The following is an 18,241-nucleotide window of genomic DNA, read 5'->3' as shown; positions in this document are numbered from 1 at the left end:
GTCAGACTGTGCACACTTGTCTAGTTCTTTTAGTATCTACTTTTGGACACACTGTCCAAAAAAGTCTGTCTGACCCCCTTTCTGAGCCTTCTGACTCTGCCTGTATCTGCAAACCCTGACAGCAGCAAGCTCCAAAATTTCACTGCCTGCCACGTAAAGACAGGACCAATTTTAAATCCTTATTTCTAGCACGATGTGCTTGTTGAGTAACAGTTCTGCATTCACTTTAGCCACCATCTTCATATTTTTTTCCTTTCTTTTTTAACCTCTCTGTCACATCCCCTGTTCATCCTTCTCTCAAAAGACAGAGTTCCAGACTTCGTGGTGTCTACTCTTAGGGTGACCACTCTATCCCTTTAATAATTTTATTTGACTTTCTCTCTTCCACCGAACCGATTTCCCTTCCGTATCAACTGCATATTCTCGTGTCATGTGGGCTCTCTCTCTTTCAGGAGATAAATGTTACTTCTGCAACCTTTAAAATATGTGGCATTTGCAAATCTGATAAAACACACACTCTCACCTATGCACTGTCCAGTCCAGAGAGAATGCTGATCATATCTGGCCACACATGCTTGGCAAGCAAGGCAATGCACTGATCTCAGAGGCTTCCTCACCTAGTTGAGGATGAAGGAAAAGAATACACTCACTGCAAAAGCATCTGTTTTGCTCAAAGTTTAAAGCATCAGCTTACAGGTCATGCACATTTTGCACAGTTACTGTGTAGCAGACCTCACAACAGAACATAGATGAGAGCCATACACCTTAAGTTTACAAAATGAAATAAGAGAAGGAAATAGTTTTTTTTTTTTTTAAGATTAGAGTCCAAACATCTCAAATCATCTCTTGTCACTGTAAAACATAAAGAAATCCAAACAATATAAAACAAATCCCTCCTGTAACACTCAAATGACAAGCAGAGAGGAAAATGTTTTTTTATGGCAGCACTGAGTAAAATGCAGGTTCACAAAGAAAACAAATACCAAAGGCCCACTTACCAGACACGATGTGCAGAATGTTCTGAAGTCCAAGCAACCTGCTTCTGCAAGAGCTATAATGTTCTGAAAGACAAAGTATTATTTTGTGCTTGCATTTGGATCACATTTTCATAGGTGCTGTGAAGATTTTTACATTATGAGCTTTTGCAGTCTGTAAGTATTTTGAGTGCCAAGCACCGACAGGAATAAGAACTTGCTATTTGAAAAGGTCCACAAGAAAACACAAACCAGTAAAGACCAATGCAGCTTCACCCATACAAGATTACACAGGAAAGTATCTCTATGTTTCCAAAATTAATAAATAATGTGAATTAAATATTCTTTCAAGTGAGGTGGTGTTTACATACAAGGCATCTCTCACATAGTCAGCCAGACTCCAGTTCTCCTTGCTCGTCTCTTTTTTAGCCACAGGCAACTGGAGCAGAAACCACACAGAATTTCTATTTCTTAAGTGAAGTTCTATGTGAATGTATACCACAGATAACATTAGCAGCTCTGTAAGATGTTTGCCAAGCTCACACTTCGGCGAAAAAGGATGGAGGCAAGGAAATCACGGCAGGATGATGAAGACAAGGAAACAAGCAGTGCAGAGGGAGAAAATCTCTTGCTGAAAACTCTTAAAGGAAGATTATTTCACTGCTCTCAAGTCTACCAAAGCTGCACATAATGACAAACAGATCAACCAGAAGTACCTACATATTGCACCAGGTTACAGGCCTCCCATTTGCCTTGACAAAATCACCTACCTCTTTCCTTTCTTCTTCTGAAGTCTTTATATACCCAGGATCGCTACTCCAAGTTTTATAAAGATAATAAAGAAGAGCCATCATGCTGAACATGACAATGATTTCAAGAATTATATTTGTTATATGTAATTGTCAGGTTAAGGAATATATTCTCATGCCACTTATCACCACTGATTGTAAAACAAACAAAATACTCTAAAATTAGTTTATGTTATTTTACAAGCAACACACACACACACACAAATTATCTTCACCCTTAGAGCAGGATCTTCTCTGTCCTTCAGAGGCCATCAGATGAACAAGTCCCTGATGCCCCCAAGGAGCAGGCAGAGAGCCCAAGCCTGAACTGCAATCTCCAGTGACCCCTCAGTCACTCTGTAAAACTGCACTGCAAATAACCCTTAAAAATCCAGTACTGCAGCCTCCAGGTTGCTTTGTCTTATGAACTAATGCCACTGCAAACAGTCCTGATTGAAATCAAGATGATAAATTATGAAATATTGGCACCGTATACTAGCAGCTGTGTTTGTTACAGTGCAATTGCAGGGTGCAGTTGCAGGAGTCAAATGATGGTGCAGTTCTTGTGGGTGCTGCTGGTCTATTTGAGTTGCTATTGGTTTTTTGGAGCTAATTGAAATTCTTAATTAGAACAGCTGGATTTTCATTCGGTCCAGAGGAACAATTTAACAGATAAATACAGGTAAATAAAATCCTGAAAACTTTTATAACACTCAGACCTGTGACCAATTCCAGAAGGAAAACACATTAATGAGAAAAAGGAGTTGGACAGTGAAATGGGAAACTATCCACTGACCCACCTCACCAAGCTATGGTTAGACCTTCAAGGACATTGCTGTGCTCATTATCTTCACCAAAGTGCCTGACTCAAATCCCTGTCACTGGAACTATTTTTTTTTCCCCCTTATGATGACACCAAGAAAACCTTAAAGCTTCACAACGCAGCACCGAATAACACAATTTTCATTTAGACAACCATGTGTATTCCAGCAGGAATATACTTGATCAGTTCATCAAAGTTAATCCTGGTAATTCTATTATGGACATCTTAATTGGGAACAGCACAAAAGAAAAGGCCGAATTAAAAATTAATTAAAACCGTGTAGCAATATATTATAGCTGGTTTAGTACAAAATTATTTACAGTTCTAAGTATCTTACTAAGTGCCTTCCCACAAAACTTTACCAATAAGTACATGCCCCCTGTGTAACAAAAGAGGAAGGCACTGAAAAGAGTGCAAACTACTAAAATGGTTTTGTACTAACAGTGAAAAGCCTCTTCAAAGAAAGCGAGACCTACAAATTAATCCAGTGTATACTAAGGATACAGAGTGAATAAAGACAAACAGGAGACTGGACGATCTATATTTTGCAGGAACACAAAGAAATTTGTTCCTTTTTGGGGAGTGTGTGTGGAGGGTGTTGTTTTTAAAGGCAGAAGCAGGAACACCACTAACTGCCAAATCCTTGTCGTTTCAGAAAGAAGAGATGCTTTTAGAATTATTATGAATGCATCTGTTATCCAATTATATCACATGCCAAAATACATTACTGTATGAGAGACTCCATGAGGAAGATTAAGAAGTCACAAGGAGCGATGCTAACAGAAACAACTGGATTTGTTACTGAAATCTTCATTTTGAGAATCCAGTAAGATACGAAACAGTTCAGATTATAGAGAAGACAAAAATCTGCTAAAGACAAAAGAATGTACACGTTCTTAGTCTGTAAATAACTTTAAAGCAGAAATTCTGAGTATAAAGGATATCGGGCAGGAACCAGAAAAACCAGGTCATGGACATCCAAAAAACTGAACTTAGCAGAAATGCTGTGGGAAGGTACCTTAGATTCTTGAGCCCCACAAGTTGCCTGAAAGAATATTAAAAGAAAAAAAAAATAATATTTTTCAAAATATATTTAAAACACAAGTGCATAGAATATAAATAATCTGGTTTGTTATTGCAGAAACTTCATGCACATGATATATTTCAAGCCTCTCTAAGCAATCAAGAACTGTCACTCAAAAGGATTATTTATCCAGATGGGCAGGGGGTTAACAATGCAAAAATAAACCTGAAGAGTGCTCTGTTCCAGCCTAATATTATATATGAGAAGTGCTGTAGCACTGGGTGAGAACTACAGTCTCTATTTATACACAGATAGCTTTGCCACATTAATGAATAGCGACTGTTGGAGAAAGCAGGAAAAGTACCAAACAGCCCAGGATAACACTGGGAGCTCGGGGGAGGCAGAAAAAGAGGGAATGGCTCACTAAAACCTGTCCCCTGTCAAAATACAGCAGGAAAAAGTTGTGATAAAACACATTTGTGAGCACTGTGAATGGATCTCTCAGAGTCTACCACATGCAAACCATCAATAACACTCTTTAACATTAAAATTAGCTAACAGACTGTTTTTTTTTTTTAATCTTTGAGTGACAAGAAGCTATTATTGTGTACACCTGAAGACATTCAATTTCTACGGTCATTCATTCTAAAAAGTACCTACATTTAAATTCTTCGCACATTCTGCAATCATTTCTCAGGAGGTATCTTTTAAACTATGTGGAACTAAACTTTGAAAATATATCACGTCTCTGACAATTAAATACACACACAGAGAGAAAAAGCCACAAACCTGACAAACAGAGCCATCCCAAACAGCAGGCAGAGAAGCAAACCTCCTTTCAAAAGCCAAGAATCGGAACTTAAGCTCATGACGTATCCTATGGCCCACATGAACGTCAAGGAAGATGCCAACATCAGGAAGAGCTGTTAAAAGTATTATTGTGAAAATATTCCAGTTATTGCTTTATTGTTAAAGTATTCAAGCAGGACATACTTAAAAGTATTCACTTCATGTAATAACAGATGCTGAAAGACTCAAGGTATGGAAGACAAGGTGACACATCAACACATCAAAAGCAGGGGAGGAGGAATGACACAAAAAACCCCCACTCAAAACACTGCTGCGTGCTTTTAAATAATATTTTTTGTGCACTCAATTTCAGTCATCTCGGAAGTTGCTTGTTAGAATAGAGTTAATTTGCATATCACTCTAAACACGGCATGCTGTAGTTTTATTTCCATTAGTTATCACTCAGGAAATTACCTCGTATTTCTCTACTATTCTCAGCAACCTGTTATTTTTCCTGCTTCTCATTCTTTCTTCCTCTTTCATCATATAAACCATGAAGTGATTCTGACTTTGATAAGCAAGGTCAAGCGGTGTCTCTCCCTTTAACAACAGGAGAAGTTATTTATTTATGCACTTAACACATAAATACTTTCCTTTTTAACAGAAGCAAAAATGAATATAGTTAAAACAAGAATAACTGGGCAGTTACTTCTCAGCTCTCCCTTCCCCCCCTCTATTTTTTAAGGCAAAGTAAGCTAAATTCAGAATTTTAACATGCTTTGTAATTCTGAAAACTGACACTTGCAAACAGATTGCATCCATTTGAGTTATCTGCTGGACTGCCTCCAGTAACATATCTACACAGTCATGGGAATTGATACTTTCAACGTTTATAGTTCTCAATATCAGTTTTTACAGATATTAACAAGAAGACTTTCACATGTATTTTGAAGTCGTGGTGAGTCTGACTGGACACGAAGGAACTGTCACTTTTTAAAATCTGCCCCAGGCCAGTAGTCCTCACCACAACATTTTGAAGTAGAAAGCAGCCAAATCAAGAAATGAAGAAATGAAACACCCCCCCCCCCCAAGAAAATGACACGATGTTGAGGGAACACAAGGCTTGGCTATTCATTAAACAAACGTTGTGAAGAACCTCTGCATTCGTACTTTGAGCCACACCTCAAGGAAGGTGCTAAGTCCTTTAGGGGCAGTTTAAGGGCGTCTGCTCTTAAGTCAGCCCCTGTTCCAATTGACACCCAACGTGGAGAGGGCTCGGATTTTTCTTTACATTTCTTTTACACATTTATGCCACGTGGGATGAAATACCACGAAAGAAATCCTACCTTGACATTTTTTACGTCCAGGCTGGCACCAGCTTCCAGCAACAGATCCACTGCACTGATATTTCCTGATGCTATTGCCCAGTGCAGTGCAGTATTCTTTTGAACATTGTCTACAGCATTGAGAGAGGGGTTAAACTTTAAGAGAAACCTCGTGGGTTCCGGTCTAGATGAAGATAAAGTATAACAGTTAACGAGCAGAAGAGAATCTAGGCTGGAATGAAACTTTTGAATGCCTGATAAACAAACAAACAAAAAATCAGTGAAACAACAAGAGATATGCAACACCCTGTCTCAGAACAAGTTCATCAACAAGAGATCCAAGTTTAGAATTCAGGACCCGCCCTGAAGGCTTTTCTCCAGATCATGTAATCTTACCATTTTAACAAATATGAGGTCTATAACACAGATTGTATCTTCTACAACACCAGGTGTAAGCTTCTATCTCCACATTTTACTTGTTCTAAATGCATTTCACCGTGTCTGCTTCCATTCCCTTTCATTTTGGGGAAAGCACAATAAGGCTGCAGATGATTCAGCCACAAACCTAAACTTCTTTTAGAAATTCTTTCTTTGTTATATCCAGAGAGCTACTTCCTAACTCCTGATCTCTGAAACACTGCATGTTTCAGCATAAATGAAAGTGAAGGGAATGTCAGTTAAAAAAGAAAAAAAAAAAAAGGTAAGAAAAAAATTCACCTCACTGCTTCTTGGGTACAATAAAATAGACCCTACTCAGTTATTCACTACTTACCCCATGGCTTTTTGTGCTGTTAACATTAAAGGTGTTTGTCCATTGAGGTCTGTTGTGTCTATGTTCTAAGAATAAGGAAAAAAAAAAACTCAAGCAAGTGGTTACCAGTGATTTCAGGAAACAGTCAGGTGGTCAGATTTGGAGCTACACAACTGGCTTAGATTCACGAATGAAAAGAAAAATGGAAAGAAATCAAATTATACCAGCCAAGAAGCAAACACTCATTTAAACATTCTTCCTCCCTCTACGAGTCTTGCATGTCATTCCTTCCAGAATATTCTGAGTTTTCACTAAGGACACTTCTAAGGGAGAGTCTCCACTAAGGATATTTTCAAGTGAATCATGTTAACCATCCTCCTTGTGTAAACAGAACGCATAACAGAATGTCCAGGTACATCAAACAGGTTTATTAAAACAACAAAGGATTGGTTGATTGCATGTCTCAAAACATAAACACTTCACTTGTATTACCTAATTTTCTCCCTTCTTAACCATGAAGGTTTCCTTGCTCCCTGCTCCCACCTATCATTACATTAGAACAGATTTACTTAAAAGAAATGATTAAACACTTGGATTTTTTCAGCAAAAGATAGGTGAGCTAACAGCTTTAGTAAGTCTGTGATATACATCACTATAGCTACACCCCAGAAGTCAGCTATTCTACCAAAGAGAACTCTATGAGAAAGAAAATAAACTTAGAAAATTTTTAAATCTTAACACTCAGTGTTTCTAAGAAACAGTCTTGATTATATAAAAACTCTTCTCTCACTTCTATTAGAAAACTGTTATGCTTGTTATGAATTCTGCTTATTTCAGATGTAAGCTAGGAGATATCAACTACCACGGATACAAAACAAAGAAAACACAGAAATCAAAAAAAATTCAGACCTAGTCTAATGATCTATTCTGATCACACTTCAATTGATGGACAATTCCAAGGATGACTAGTTACAAAACTGTAATCAAATCATAAATGCTGTATATCCATCATATACTTTTTGTTCTCAGGTTTAAATGCCAGCTGTCATTTACACAGCACCACAAATCTGCACAGCCTTAGCAATGCTCCTTAAATACTCTGAAATGTAGGTGAATCTGGACATGTGGGGATGACAGGAACAAGGGGGAGTATTAAAAAAAAATAGTTAAAAAATATATATTAAAAATAAAATGTAAGTTTATCTGAACTTGTAACACAGAAAAGCAGTTATAAAACACCCGCCTTTCACCTAGAAAACAAACCAGCAAATTCTGAAATGCATCCTACACACAGGCAGCTACTCACAAGTGGAACACCACACCTGGGAACATCACCAACATACCTGGCCTTTTGATATGAGGTAAGCTACGATGGGCATGTGTTGGAAGAGCACTGCTAAATGAATGCTACTGAATCCTTCCCCATCAATAAGACTGGGATCCGCTCCACACTTCAACAATAATATGACCATGGGTAGGTGTCCTTGTCTACAACGATACATGAAATGAAACTATAGAGATGGTTAAAAAAAAAATGGGTATTTTAATGAAAGCATTGCCCTAATAATTCTCAGAGAGACTCCACAAAAAAACCAATTCTGTTTCAGATTCTCATGCTTTTATTCAGGAAAATACTTTTAAGCTACAAATTTGTATCAGGAAATTGATATTAAATATATACCTTAATAAATCAGCCTAGGGCAAACTGTTCATTTAGAATAAAGTGGTTATTCTACAGTAATCTCTCCTGTAAGCAGTCATCCAAGCATCCAACTCTGGCAGAAGGCTGATAGTCCAGAAGAAAGCACTGATCTTCCAGCGTGAGAATTGGCACTTGGAGACGTTATCCCAGAATAATTATTTAAGGTTATGTTTTCTCCAGACAAGCAGTGCTTTGTTCTTGGGACCCCACAGAATGCTACTATAGCTTTTAATATTAACAGATTTACACTCACAACATACCTAATGGCCCAGTGAAGGGGAGTAGAATTCAGATCTCCACCCAGCTGATCCACTATTGCACCTTTGGAAATATAATATCTGTGTAATAACAACACAATAAGATTAAGAACATAATAAGACATAGTAAATACATACTAATGATAACACAGCTCTAGTAGTGTGGCAATGACTCACAATAAAAAAAAAATCACTAGAGAAGCAAATCAACAAAAGTTTTTGCAGTAAAGGACACTTTTCGAGAAAAAATAGTCATTAGCAAGGTACTTATAAAATCAGCTGTCATGGTTGGTAAACAAACCAAACCCAGGAAAATGATTTCATGTACTACATGATTTCACATAGAAAGAAACCATGCTATCTTCACATTGCAGTGACATTTCCACAGATGTAATTGGGTTAAAATTTGAATTTCATGCTTTACTCCTCAAGCAGCATGTTCCTTTGTTTTCAAGTACAAAAGCAACAAAGAGATTATAAGTAAGGGTGGCAGAATACTTGTGTTACTTTCACAGGGGCTCCTGAACTTACTTAACCAGCTCCTGTCTGTTGTTTATTGCTGCCCAGTGAAGAAGAGTCACATTTTCTTTGTCTGGTTGTCGAACATCATATCCTGCTTCTACCAGTTCTCTGCATCGCTCTAGCATTCCATACCTTGAATGAGGGGGAAAAAAAAAATCAATTTACTTATAATTTGTTAAACATTCTCCAGTTTGGAGACAGCCACATACTAAAAAGAAAAAAGAATAAATCTCTGTGAGCATCACCCAGCAGCTCCTACTTGAGCAAATTCTGCATTGCATTCAGTGGAAGTCTTGCAAAAAGAGCTGGGCTCTTAACAAACCTTCTACTTAACAAACCTGCTTGAAATGAAATACCTTTGTTTATGATAAAAATATTTACATTTACATTTACATAAATGATCTCTCTTCACAGAAACACAGAATATGCTGAGCTGGAAGGGACCCACAAGGATCATCGAGTCCAACTCTGAGCCCTGCACAAGGGCCATCCCCAAGAGCCACACCATGTGCCCCACAGTATGGCACAAACTTCTTCCACTGCAGGGAGAAAACGAAACCGAAAACGTTTCCTTTGTAAGAATATCCAAGCCCGGGTCACGTTTGAGCACACTGCCATCTATTTCACCACCCGGCACACTCAGAACATGTACTTACTGTGTGGCCTTGACGATATCGCAGGTGCTGGGGTCTTCAACAATGGGATAGGGTCCCGGCAGACCTTTATCCCCGTGGGCGCTGTGACTGTTGTGCATGTGAGGTCGGTGAGGCCCATGGCAATGGCCTTTACACTGCCAGTTAACAAAGCATTCATCAGCCATTATTAATTACGGGTTTCACACCGCAAACACCTCCCCCTTCACCGCGGCGCGTGTCAGGTTCCGTTGATGCAAACGAGGCCGTCAATTTCAGGCACAGTTTAACACACCCACCAAGAGACTAGTCCTTTCACTAGCGGAGCACAGCAGGGATGTGCTTCAGGTGCACCAGGACAGATTTCAGAGGCGCCCGGCACCCTGCAGGGCTGGCCCCTTGGCACAGCGCCTTCACCCACAGCAGCCCCCGCCACACGAAAAATCACGGCCCACGGCCCTGGGAAAGGCTTTAAACGCGCTCGGGAGCCGCAGTGCCACCCACGCAGCCTGGTGGGAACCCCGGCCAGACACCCCTCAGGCAGCACCGCGGGGACCGCCCGGCCGCCTCCCTCGGCGCTCCGCACCCCCCGCCCGGGCAGCGCCGGCCCCTCCACCCCGCTCCTGTCCCTGTCCCTGTCCCCACGCTCCCCGCTCACCGCCGGGCCGCTGCCCGCCATGCCAGCGCCTTCCAGCTTCCTGCTCCCGCTTCCTGGGAACGGCGGCGGGGCGGGGCGGGACCGCGGCGCGGGGCGGGACCGACGCCGTGAAGGGGGGCAGGCGGTCCGGGAGACTCGAGCCTGACCACCCCCGGCCGTGCGGGGGATCCGTCCCTGACCGTCCCCGACCGTCCCCGGCCGCTCAGGGAACTGTCCCCGGCGAGCCCCCGCTCCGGCTCGCGCGGGCGGATCAGCGGCTTCCCAGCTCTCTTCGGCTGCGCCCGAGAAATGGTTCCTTTCCCCCTTTTTTACAGGGCAGCCAGCCGCACGGGAAAAAAAAAAAACAAAAACAAACCAAAACACAAAAAACTCTTTCGGTTTCGCACAGTATATTTCCCCCCCCACACACACACACAAGGTCGGGGACAAGAAGCGTTTTCTGCTGGCGAAACTTCGCCGCTGGAAGGGATCCCTCTGGGAAGGGTCTGGACCGCGAGTCTGATGAGGGGCGGCTGAGGGAGCCGGAGGGGGCTCAGCCTGGAGGAAGGAAGGCTCAGGAGGGACCTTCTCGCTCTCTACAGCTCCTTGAGAGGAATAGTTGCCACCGCTTTGCTGGCGTGGTCCCCTCGGGAATTCAGGGCCTTTGGGAAGTCGTACCTCCAGCCCCCAGCCGAGCCCCGAAGTGCCCTCATTATGACAACCGGGGCGAGGGAGGAGCCGCAGTTATGGGACAAGCCGTGAGTGGGAGCGGTCACCCCTTAAATCGACGGGGATGACCACGGAAAACACCCACAAGCTCCAGCGAGCCCAGGATCTCAACAGCTCTCGATTGTGAATGAGAAGGAAAGCCAGGAGAGAGAGGGTCAGTTCTTTTTCCTGTCTCAAAGCTGAAGCTGAGAAGGGGAACCTCAGAGCTGACAAAAAACGGACCATACACGAAACACCACTCAGCTGCTTGCCCATCCCACCTCTGTGAGTGGGAAATTTGGGCTGTCCCATAGGACAGTGCAAAGTCCTTGAGGAGGGTCAGCCCTGCTCAGCAACAACCCAACCACCATGTGAGATCTACAACATTCCCGTTCTGAATCCAAAGACGGCATCTGCAAGCTACTGGGAAGAAAGGAGCCCTATCCCAGTCATAACCAGACCAGTGTGTTACTGTAAGTTGGCAAATAAAATCTTCTAAGACTCATTTTAGGGCAGGCATTATTTATTTATCCGTGCTGGGCACGCAGGGAGGCTCTTTCTTCTAATTGTGTGTGTCCTGTTTTCCCTCAGGTAGGGAATAACTTACTTACAATTTTCCATAATCATCAAATGTCTTACGTACGTGTGAACTTTCTGAGAGAAGCAGTGAACATGTAACTAGCTCTACAAAGTTCTTCAGAAGTCCTTATTTGGTCACTGCAGGTCTTCTGGTGGTCTCTTGGGGGTCTCTGGTGGTTGTTTGGAGCTCGACCTTGTCCACCGAGCAGTGTATTTGCAGTGTCTTTGCTCAGCATCTCTTATCAAGAACTTACCTGTGTGACAACTAATCTAACTCAAAGCATTCAGAAACTTGCTTATTTTGCAACTACCCGAACAGAAACTTCTATTGTAAAGGCTGGGGGAAAAATTACCGAGCAATGGAGAATTACTGATTGCAAGTGGGAGTACTCAGCAGCTCAGATAAATCTGAGCCTCTGATATATTGGAGACTCTGCTTTAAACAGGTTTTTCCCAAAGAGCTCTCCAACAGAAACCTCTTCCTGGTCCTCAACAACCACTCTGGGAGAGCTCCCCGGAGATGGGGGAATTCCAGCTCCCTTTGTTGCTGGAGGAACGTGTCCAGCATAGAGGGGTGGGTGATGTCAGTTGACACCTCTGCAGTGTCCTGGGAGCTCTGGGGTGAATGCTGGTGGCTCCAGGACTCTTCCTGCTGTGCTGCTTGCTCCTGGGAACTCTTCACCAGAGCCAGCTGGGCTCCCATTTTTACTTCCAGGCCTTTCCTGGCCACATGCATCTTCAAGGATGAGCATGTTCTACTATTGACACCTGCAGCTCCAAGGGAGCAGGGAGACCTGTCCACAGGGTCTTGTTTGTCTGGAGTCCAGCAGGTCTCACTGAGGCTCCCAGAGAGAAAGGTGCTTACGGAAGAAGACACTCAGAGGAATGTAGGGTTTTGGAAGGATGGAGGCTCTCAGAGGAATGGAGGTTCCTGGAAGGATGAAGGCTTTTAGAGGGAAAGGAAGCTCTCAGAGGGAAGGAGGATTCTGGATGGATGGAGGATCTCTGATGGAAGGGCAGAGGCTCTCCAAGGGGTGGGGACTCTTGGTGGGAGCAGCCTCTCAGAGGAATGGAGGCTCCTGGAGGAGCTGGAGGAACTGGAGAAGCTGCGGCCTTGCTTCACCAGCTCCTGCAGTTCCACCCGCAATGGGTTCCATCTATGGGTGGGGACACCTGTGTGATGTCAGAAACCCCATCCTCGTCCTCATGGCAGCACAAATGGAGGTGCTGGCTACTGCAAAATCTGAAGGTGGAATGGTGAGATCTTTGCAAGGTTTAATGAAGGCTTTGTAGGGACAACCAGAAAAGGAATGCTCACAGGGACCTGTTGGATGGGAAGCAGTTTGGAGGTAGAGGGAAATGAATCCATTGCTGCCATTGGCCCTTCAGGAGGTGATGGAGAAAGATGAATCTCTGGGAAAGCAGCTGGAAAGAAAAAATCCCACTGCCATAAGGCCACCCTTGGTCATGTGTTATGGGAAGGCAGTACATGTTCTTTTTTGGGATTTTAGTTGGAGTTTCAATCACTTCCCTCACAGAATCGTTTTGGAGAAGGTGTCCAGCTTTGAGATGAGCAGGTACAGGGTGTGCTGGGTGAAGAACTGAGTGCTGTACTGCTTTTTGCTGATAAATAGAGTTCCTTTCTTCGTAGCAGCTGGCACAGCACTGGGTTTGGATTCAGGATGGGGTAACAGTTGGATGGTTGGGTTGTTGCTGAGCAGGGCTCGCCCTCCTCAAGGACTCTTCAGTGTCCCATGGGTCAAGCTGCGTCCCATGCTCTGCCAGCGAGGAGGTGACAACACCCTCCTTCTCCTCCTCGTGACTGTATCCTACTTGGCTGAGAATGTTCCATCCACTCTGCTCCACCGGGAGCCCCTCTCTCCCCCACGAAGCCCAGGTGAGGCAGGGCCATGACATGACACAGGTGTCCTCTCCCACAGGACTGACATCACCACACAAGAGGTGCCACCACCCCCCCGGCTCCCAGCGCGGTCACGATGGGCCGTGTCGGAGCCATGAGCGACGGCAGCATCCTCCTCTCCTTGTTTGTCCTGCTGCTGGCCACTGCAGCTGTCTGGCTGGCCATCGGCCACCGGCAGCAACGGGTGCTGGGGACACCGAAGAACTCGGGCAGCCTAGCCAGGGTCTCTCCGAGCAGCCAAGTAGCTCCCAGTTCCTCCACAGCTCAGGCAAACGCTCCTCAGCGTCCAGATGCTCCGGTGAGCCCCGAGTACATCCCGTGTGCCTGCGGCCCCAGCTGCACCCCCTGCGTGGCAGTGGCCCAGGAGCTGCAGGATTTGGTGATGGCGGTGTGGGTTGGGAATGGGATGTCTTTCCCACTGGATTCTGAGACGTGGCAGGTGCTGTGGGAGAACCTGGAGGAGCTGTTGGAGCGAGGCCACCTGCCCTGCTGCAGCTCGTCCGGCTCCACTAAGAGCCAGATCCCACGGAGAACATCTGTCCTTCCAAGAACCCTCATCCGTCGGCAAGCCTCCGTCTTTTCGGTATCCTCGTTCCTGCCAAGAACCCGATTCTGTAAGAGGCGCTCCATCCTTACAAAACGACCGTGCCACAGGGGAGCCTTCATCCCTCCGAAAGCCTCCGTTCCCTCCAAGAGCCTCCACTCCTCTGAGAGCCTCCACCTTGCAAGAGCCTGCATTCCTTCCACAGGCCTCCGTTCCTCCGAGAGCATGCACCTTTCAGGAGCTTCCATCAGTTCCACAAGCCTCCAGTCCTCTGAGAGCCTCACTTCTTCCCAGAGCCTTCATCCCTCCAAGAGCTTCAGCGAGAACTGCCAGACTCCAGATGGAGCAGCCCCCGTAGACCAGTCTCCCTGCTCCGTCGAAGCTGCAGATAGCAGCAGAACTCACCCATCCCTGAAGATGCACATGGACGAGGAAAGCCTGGAAGTGAAAATGGCAGCCCAGCCCATTCCAGTGATGTGTTCCCAGGAGCAAGCAGCACAGTGGGAAGAGTTCTGCAGCCACCAGCGTCCACCCCTTGACTCCTGGGACGCTGTGGCAGTGCCAGCTGGGAACACCCCCTGTGTTGGAGAAGCACAAACGAGCACCCTCGGTGCAGGAGAAGACCCTCCAGTGGCATAGGAAGCTGGAGATCCCCCATCTCCAGGGAGCTCTCCCCAGCCAGATGTTGAGGACCAGGATGAGGTTTCTGTTTGCATCTTGGATACTTCTGCAGAGCATCTGTGTTAAATAAATCAGCTTCTTCCCGGAGAGCTGTGAGTGCTTCCACTGGTCTGGTTTTGACTGGCACAGGGGACATGTTCCAGACCTGGTTCCTGCATCTCCTGACACTGGCCAGAGTGCAGGAATGGAGAGGGAACATGGCACAGTGGAGCCTGAGCAGGAGACAAGGCAGCATCCTTGGGGACACTCCCTGTGCCGTGGGGTGTCCATCAGCCTGTGGGACAGAAGTGGGGGCACTCCCACCCCTTGGGGGGGCTGCCCTCCCTTCATTTTTCCCCCTTATCGGAGGGGATGTCCACAGGTAAATGGCTTTATGGATGCACTGAGCTGCTGGACAGGGCAGTTGTACTTGTTTTGTGCCTTCTGTGGGGGTGAGTAAATGTCACTGGGAGAGCAATGAGGTGAGCAATGGGAGAGCAGTGAGGGAGGGTCATGAGGGTCCCCCCAAAAACGCGAGGTTACAGCCCCAAAGTGCCTGGAAATTCACGAAGGACGTCTGTGTAAAATACTGGAAACTGTAAAGTTTCTCATTTTTATATCTAATGGAAAAAAATTAATTTATTAAAAATAGATTTCAAAATAAAACCCCGTATCTGTTGTATTACATCCAGGATTTTAGATTATAAGGAATCCTGAACATGGATCTGTAGAGTTTGAAAACACAAATATTATGTCTATGTAGATATATAAATGAAAAAATAAACAGCTTGAAAACATGAGAAAACAGGACCTGTTTGAAGGAAATTGATTACACAGAGCTGTTTCTGAGTTTTTTTCCTCTCTCCCCTCGCTCTCATCCCCAAACTGGGAGCCGGAGTGGGGCTTTAATTGGGGCTCATTAACTCGGAGTGCCACGGCTGCCTCAACAAGCTGTGTGTGCTTTTCCAATCAGCGCTGCCTCCCCGTGGGGAGCGCTGCTGCTTCTTCCCAGGAGTGATGGAGGTGCGGAGGTACTCCCTGTCCTGCTCCTCCCCAGCCTGCCTGCAGGGTCGTCTCCCGTGGCACTGCTGCAGCTTCCCGAGAGCCGTGGATGGGGCACGGACAGTAAGTGCTGTGCCATCTGCTGCTGGGAACGCCTCACTGCAAAAGCACTCCCCGGCTTTCCCTGGCCACGTGCGATCGTCAGAGGTAAGTGGGGTCTGTTTGATACCCGTGGCTCCCACGGAGTGTTTATTATCAATACATGATAATAATATGAGTAACACGTTAATGCCAGTCCCTTCCCTTTCACCAAAAAGGAGACATAGCGGTTAGTTTCCTCTGGAATGGCTCATGGCATCGTTGTGTTTTCAGGTAAGGAGTAAACACGCTTTTAGGCAACATTTTCGGTCGCATTTGGTACTAAAATGAAATGTAAGTTTTGCTCCCAAGCCAAGACCAAATGAACTATTGTCGGGAGAGCAAAACAAGACTTAAGCATTTTGTTTCTTCCCAGACAAATGATAGTTAACAGAGGGGCTTTGGCCTTTTTAATTCTGGAATAATGCATCCATGATTTGTCTTGTTGTACCACTTCTACAGTAAAGTGGGAACCTCTGTCTGATGGCATTCCCAAAGCCATCCAGAATCTGGGTTTTCTTGGATTCAACAGTGTTCTAGTCACTTTCCCAGCAGGTTTGGCACTTTTGTTGTTCTGTTTCTGTGTAAAACAAAGCCATTGCTGTATGAAGTGTGTACACAACATAACAAAACAAAGGACCTCTAGAAAAACAAAATCGAGTTTTTTGTGAGTAACAGCTCAGTCAGTTTTTAAAAACTTTTCAAAATACCTGAGTCAGCCTTGATTTCGGCTGTCAAATCACTGGCACCAGGAGATATTGATAATTATATTTATTATTCATTTGCTCTATTTTCTCCAGTCATTTAATTTGTTTCATCCCTTCTTTGGCTTTTGTTACATTTTATCTCTTTTGTTGTTTCTTTCCTGTCATCTCCTGGCTGCGGGAAATGTGTAACTTGAGGATATAAAGAATTATGGATTTGTTGAAAAGTTAAGTATCAGCCATGTGAATGTTACGTTTTTATACTACTTCTGCTGGCTTTATTGCAGCCAGAGGGGCACTCAGTTTTATGGGGCTCCTAGAGAGATTGATTAATATTTCTTTAATTATTAAAAACAAAAAACAGCGTGAGAGTTTACTGAAGAGTTTCTAAAAGAGCAATGAAAGTCCAGGAAATGGTTTATGCATTTATTTCCTCTTAGAGACGCTGAAATCTTACTGTTTGACTTCCACAGACTCATGCAGGAAAACTACTGGACTAGGTTATTTATGAGCAGTAACCCAAGTTTGAACTGAGGAAACACCAAAATTACATTGAAAGCCACCCTTTATTTTTCTTGGTAAGATCTTTGAGTAAATATTTTTCCAGTTCTGAACAGTCAAGTTCTTTATTGTAGAAAGGGGTTTGTTGGAGGACAGGGTAGGTGTAGACTCTTCTGCTGTGTGGCTGAGCCAGCTAGAGTTGCAAAATGACAATATATGGCACCATCTTTTGCCAGTAAGCTGTTTGGAAAAAAAAATATTATCAGGAAATATTATCCATCAGGAAAATAAAACAAAGCAAATTGCAGCTGCTGGTGTGGACTGATAATTAGTCAAAAATAAGCTGGTGTTTTAGGCTGTTAAGCTTTTTTAGCAACCCAGCATTTCATGGTATGAAACAACAAGCTGAGGGAATTGTCTCATAATTATGGTAATAATTAATATTATAATTATAATTAATATTATCTACCGTTGTCTTTAATCCAAAATGAAGTCAATGTCATGTATAAAACCCATTTAAAAGGGCAGACATAGGTGTTGAATAACTAAAAGCTTGCTGCTGGCCTCCTGTGTCTAGATGAACTGCAGCGCTGGCAGCAGTCAAAAGAGATGGTTCACATATGGCAGTAAATCAACAATGATTCATCCAAGAACCTTTTCAGAGAACATTATGGGGCAAAAATATATGCTTTAAGTAAATAGCAGCACACAAATATCAGCTATCCATGGATTACACGAATTTACCAGCTGGTACTTGGATGGCTGCAGCCTAATTTAATCTGACCTGTGGACAATAGATTCTGTCCTTTTGGTGAATTGGACAATAATATAATGGCAAAAATCTCCTTTAACAGTAAGCATACATTTGGAGTCGTTCATGTAAAAGGTATTTTATGCACCTGGAAAACATTAAATTGGAAGCACTCTGAAAGTATATGGCTATCGAAGAGCTAGTCTGAAATGTGAACTTCCAGAAACTTTTCCTTTAAATACTGAGAATTTTTTTCCTCTTTTGTTTTTCTTTTGGTGACTTTTAGCGCTGTCTTTGTTGGCTTCCAGTGCCATCTAGTGGAATGTCGTTTTATTTCTCTCAGAGGTGATGTTCCAGTACAGACATTTCGAGCCTGTGCACATGCAGGTGTTGATTTCTTTCTCTACCCTGGTGTGTCCTTCAGGAACGATCCATTTACAGATGGATTTACAGATCTATCCTCACTTCTGACGTTTAAGGCACATATAAACTAGAATTCAAAACACGTT

The 18,241-nt window shown here is 43.9% G+C and overlaps 2 protein-coding genes across 3 annotated transcripts in view; one reads left to right on the top strand and one right to left on the bottom strand.

The window, feature by feature from the left end:
• Positions 1–10,334, bottom strand: part of ZDHHC13 (zinc finger DHHC-type containing 13) — a 14,967-nt gene extending 4,633 nt beyond the window's left edge. Inside the window, exons 1-13 of the mRNA XM_027906007.1 lie at positions 10,246–10,334; positions 9,612–9,745; positions 8,965–9,087; positions 8,437–8,514; positions 7,818–7,962; positions 6,496–6,560; positions 5,745–5,907; positions 4,873–4,998; positions 4,399–4,532; positions 3,530–3,630; positions 1,745–1,869; positions 999–1,061; positions 524–617 (exon numbers count right to left, since the gene is read on the bottom strand). Of these exons, the coding sequence (XP_027761808.1) occupies positions 524–617; positions 999–1,061; positions 1,745–1,869; positions 3,530–3,630; positions 4,399–4,532; positions 4,873–4,998; positions 5,745–5,907; positions 6,496–6,560; positions 7,818–7,962; positions 8,437–8,514; positions 8,965–9,087; positions 9,612–9,745; positions 10,246–10,266 (1,372 nt within the window). The 5' untranslated portion in view covers positions 10,267–10,334. The remainder of the gene's footprint in view (positions 1–523; positions 618–998; positions 1,062–1,744; positions 1,870–3,529; positions 3,631–4,398; positions 4,533–4,872; positions 4,999–5,744; positions 5,908–6,495; positions 6,561–7,817; positions 7,963–8,436; positions 8,515–8,964; positions 9,088–9,611; positions 9,746–10,245) is intronic.
• A 2,374-nt stretch (positions 10,335–12,708) lies between these two features.
• On the top strand, positions 12,709–14,746 carry LOC114069315. 2 transcript variants are annotated; one of them, XM_027906011.1, is made up of 2 exons: positions 12,709–12,768; positions 13,452–14,746. In XM_027906011.1, exon 2 carries the CDS (start codon positions 13,509–13,511, stop codon positions 14,613–14,615), a length of 1,107 nt encoding a protein of 368 aa, XP_027761812.1. In that variant the 5' UTR covers positions 12,709–12,768; positions 13,452–13,508; the 3' UTR covers positions 14,616–14,746. The 2 variants fall into 2 exon arrangements, with proteins under 2 accessions (XP_027761812.1, XP_027761813.1); XM_027906012.1 differs by lacking the exon at positions 12,709–12,768 and adding an exon at positions 12,775–13,088.
• Positions 14,747–18,241: the final 3,495 nt, after the last annotated feature.

Source organism: Empidonax traillii, unplaced genomic scaffold (genome assembly GCF_003031625.1).
Source record: "Empidonax traillii isolate 1590-97213 ecotype Southwest subspecies unplaced genomic scaffold, ASM303162v1 scaffold1234:size156366, whole genome shotgun sequence".
Taxonomy (NCBI): Eukaryota; Metazoa; Chordata; class Aves; order Passeriformes; family Tyrannidae; genus Empidonax; species Empidonax traillii.
The sequence above is the reverse complement of the archived record's forward strand: the minus strand, read 5'-3'. Positions and strand labels throughout refer to the sequence as shown.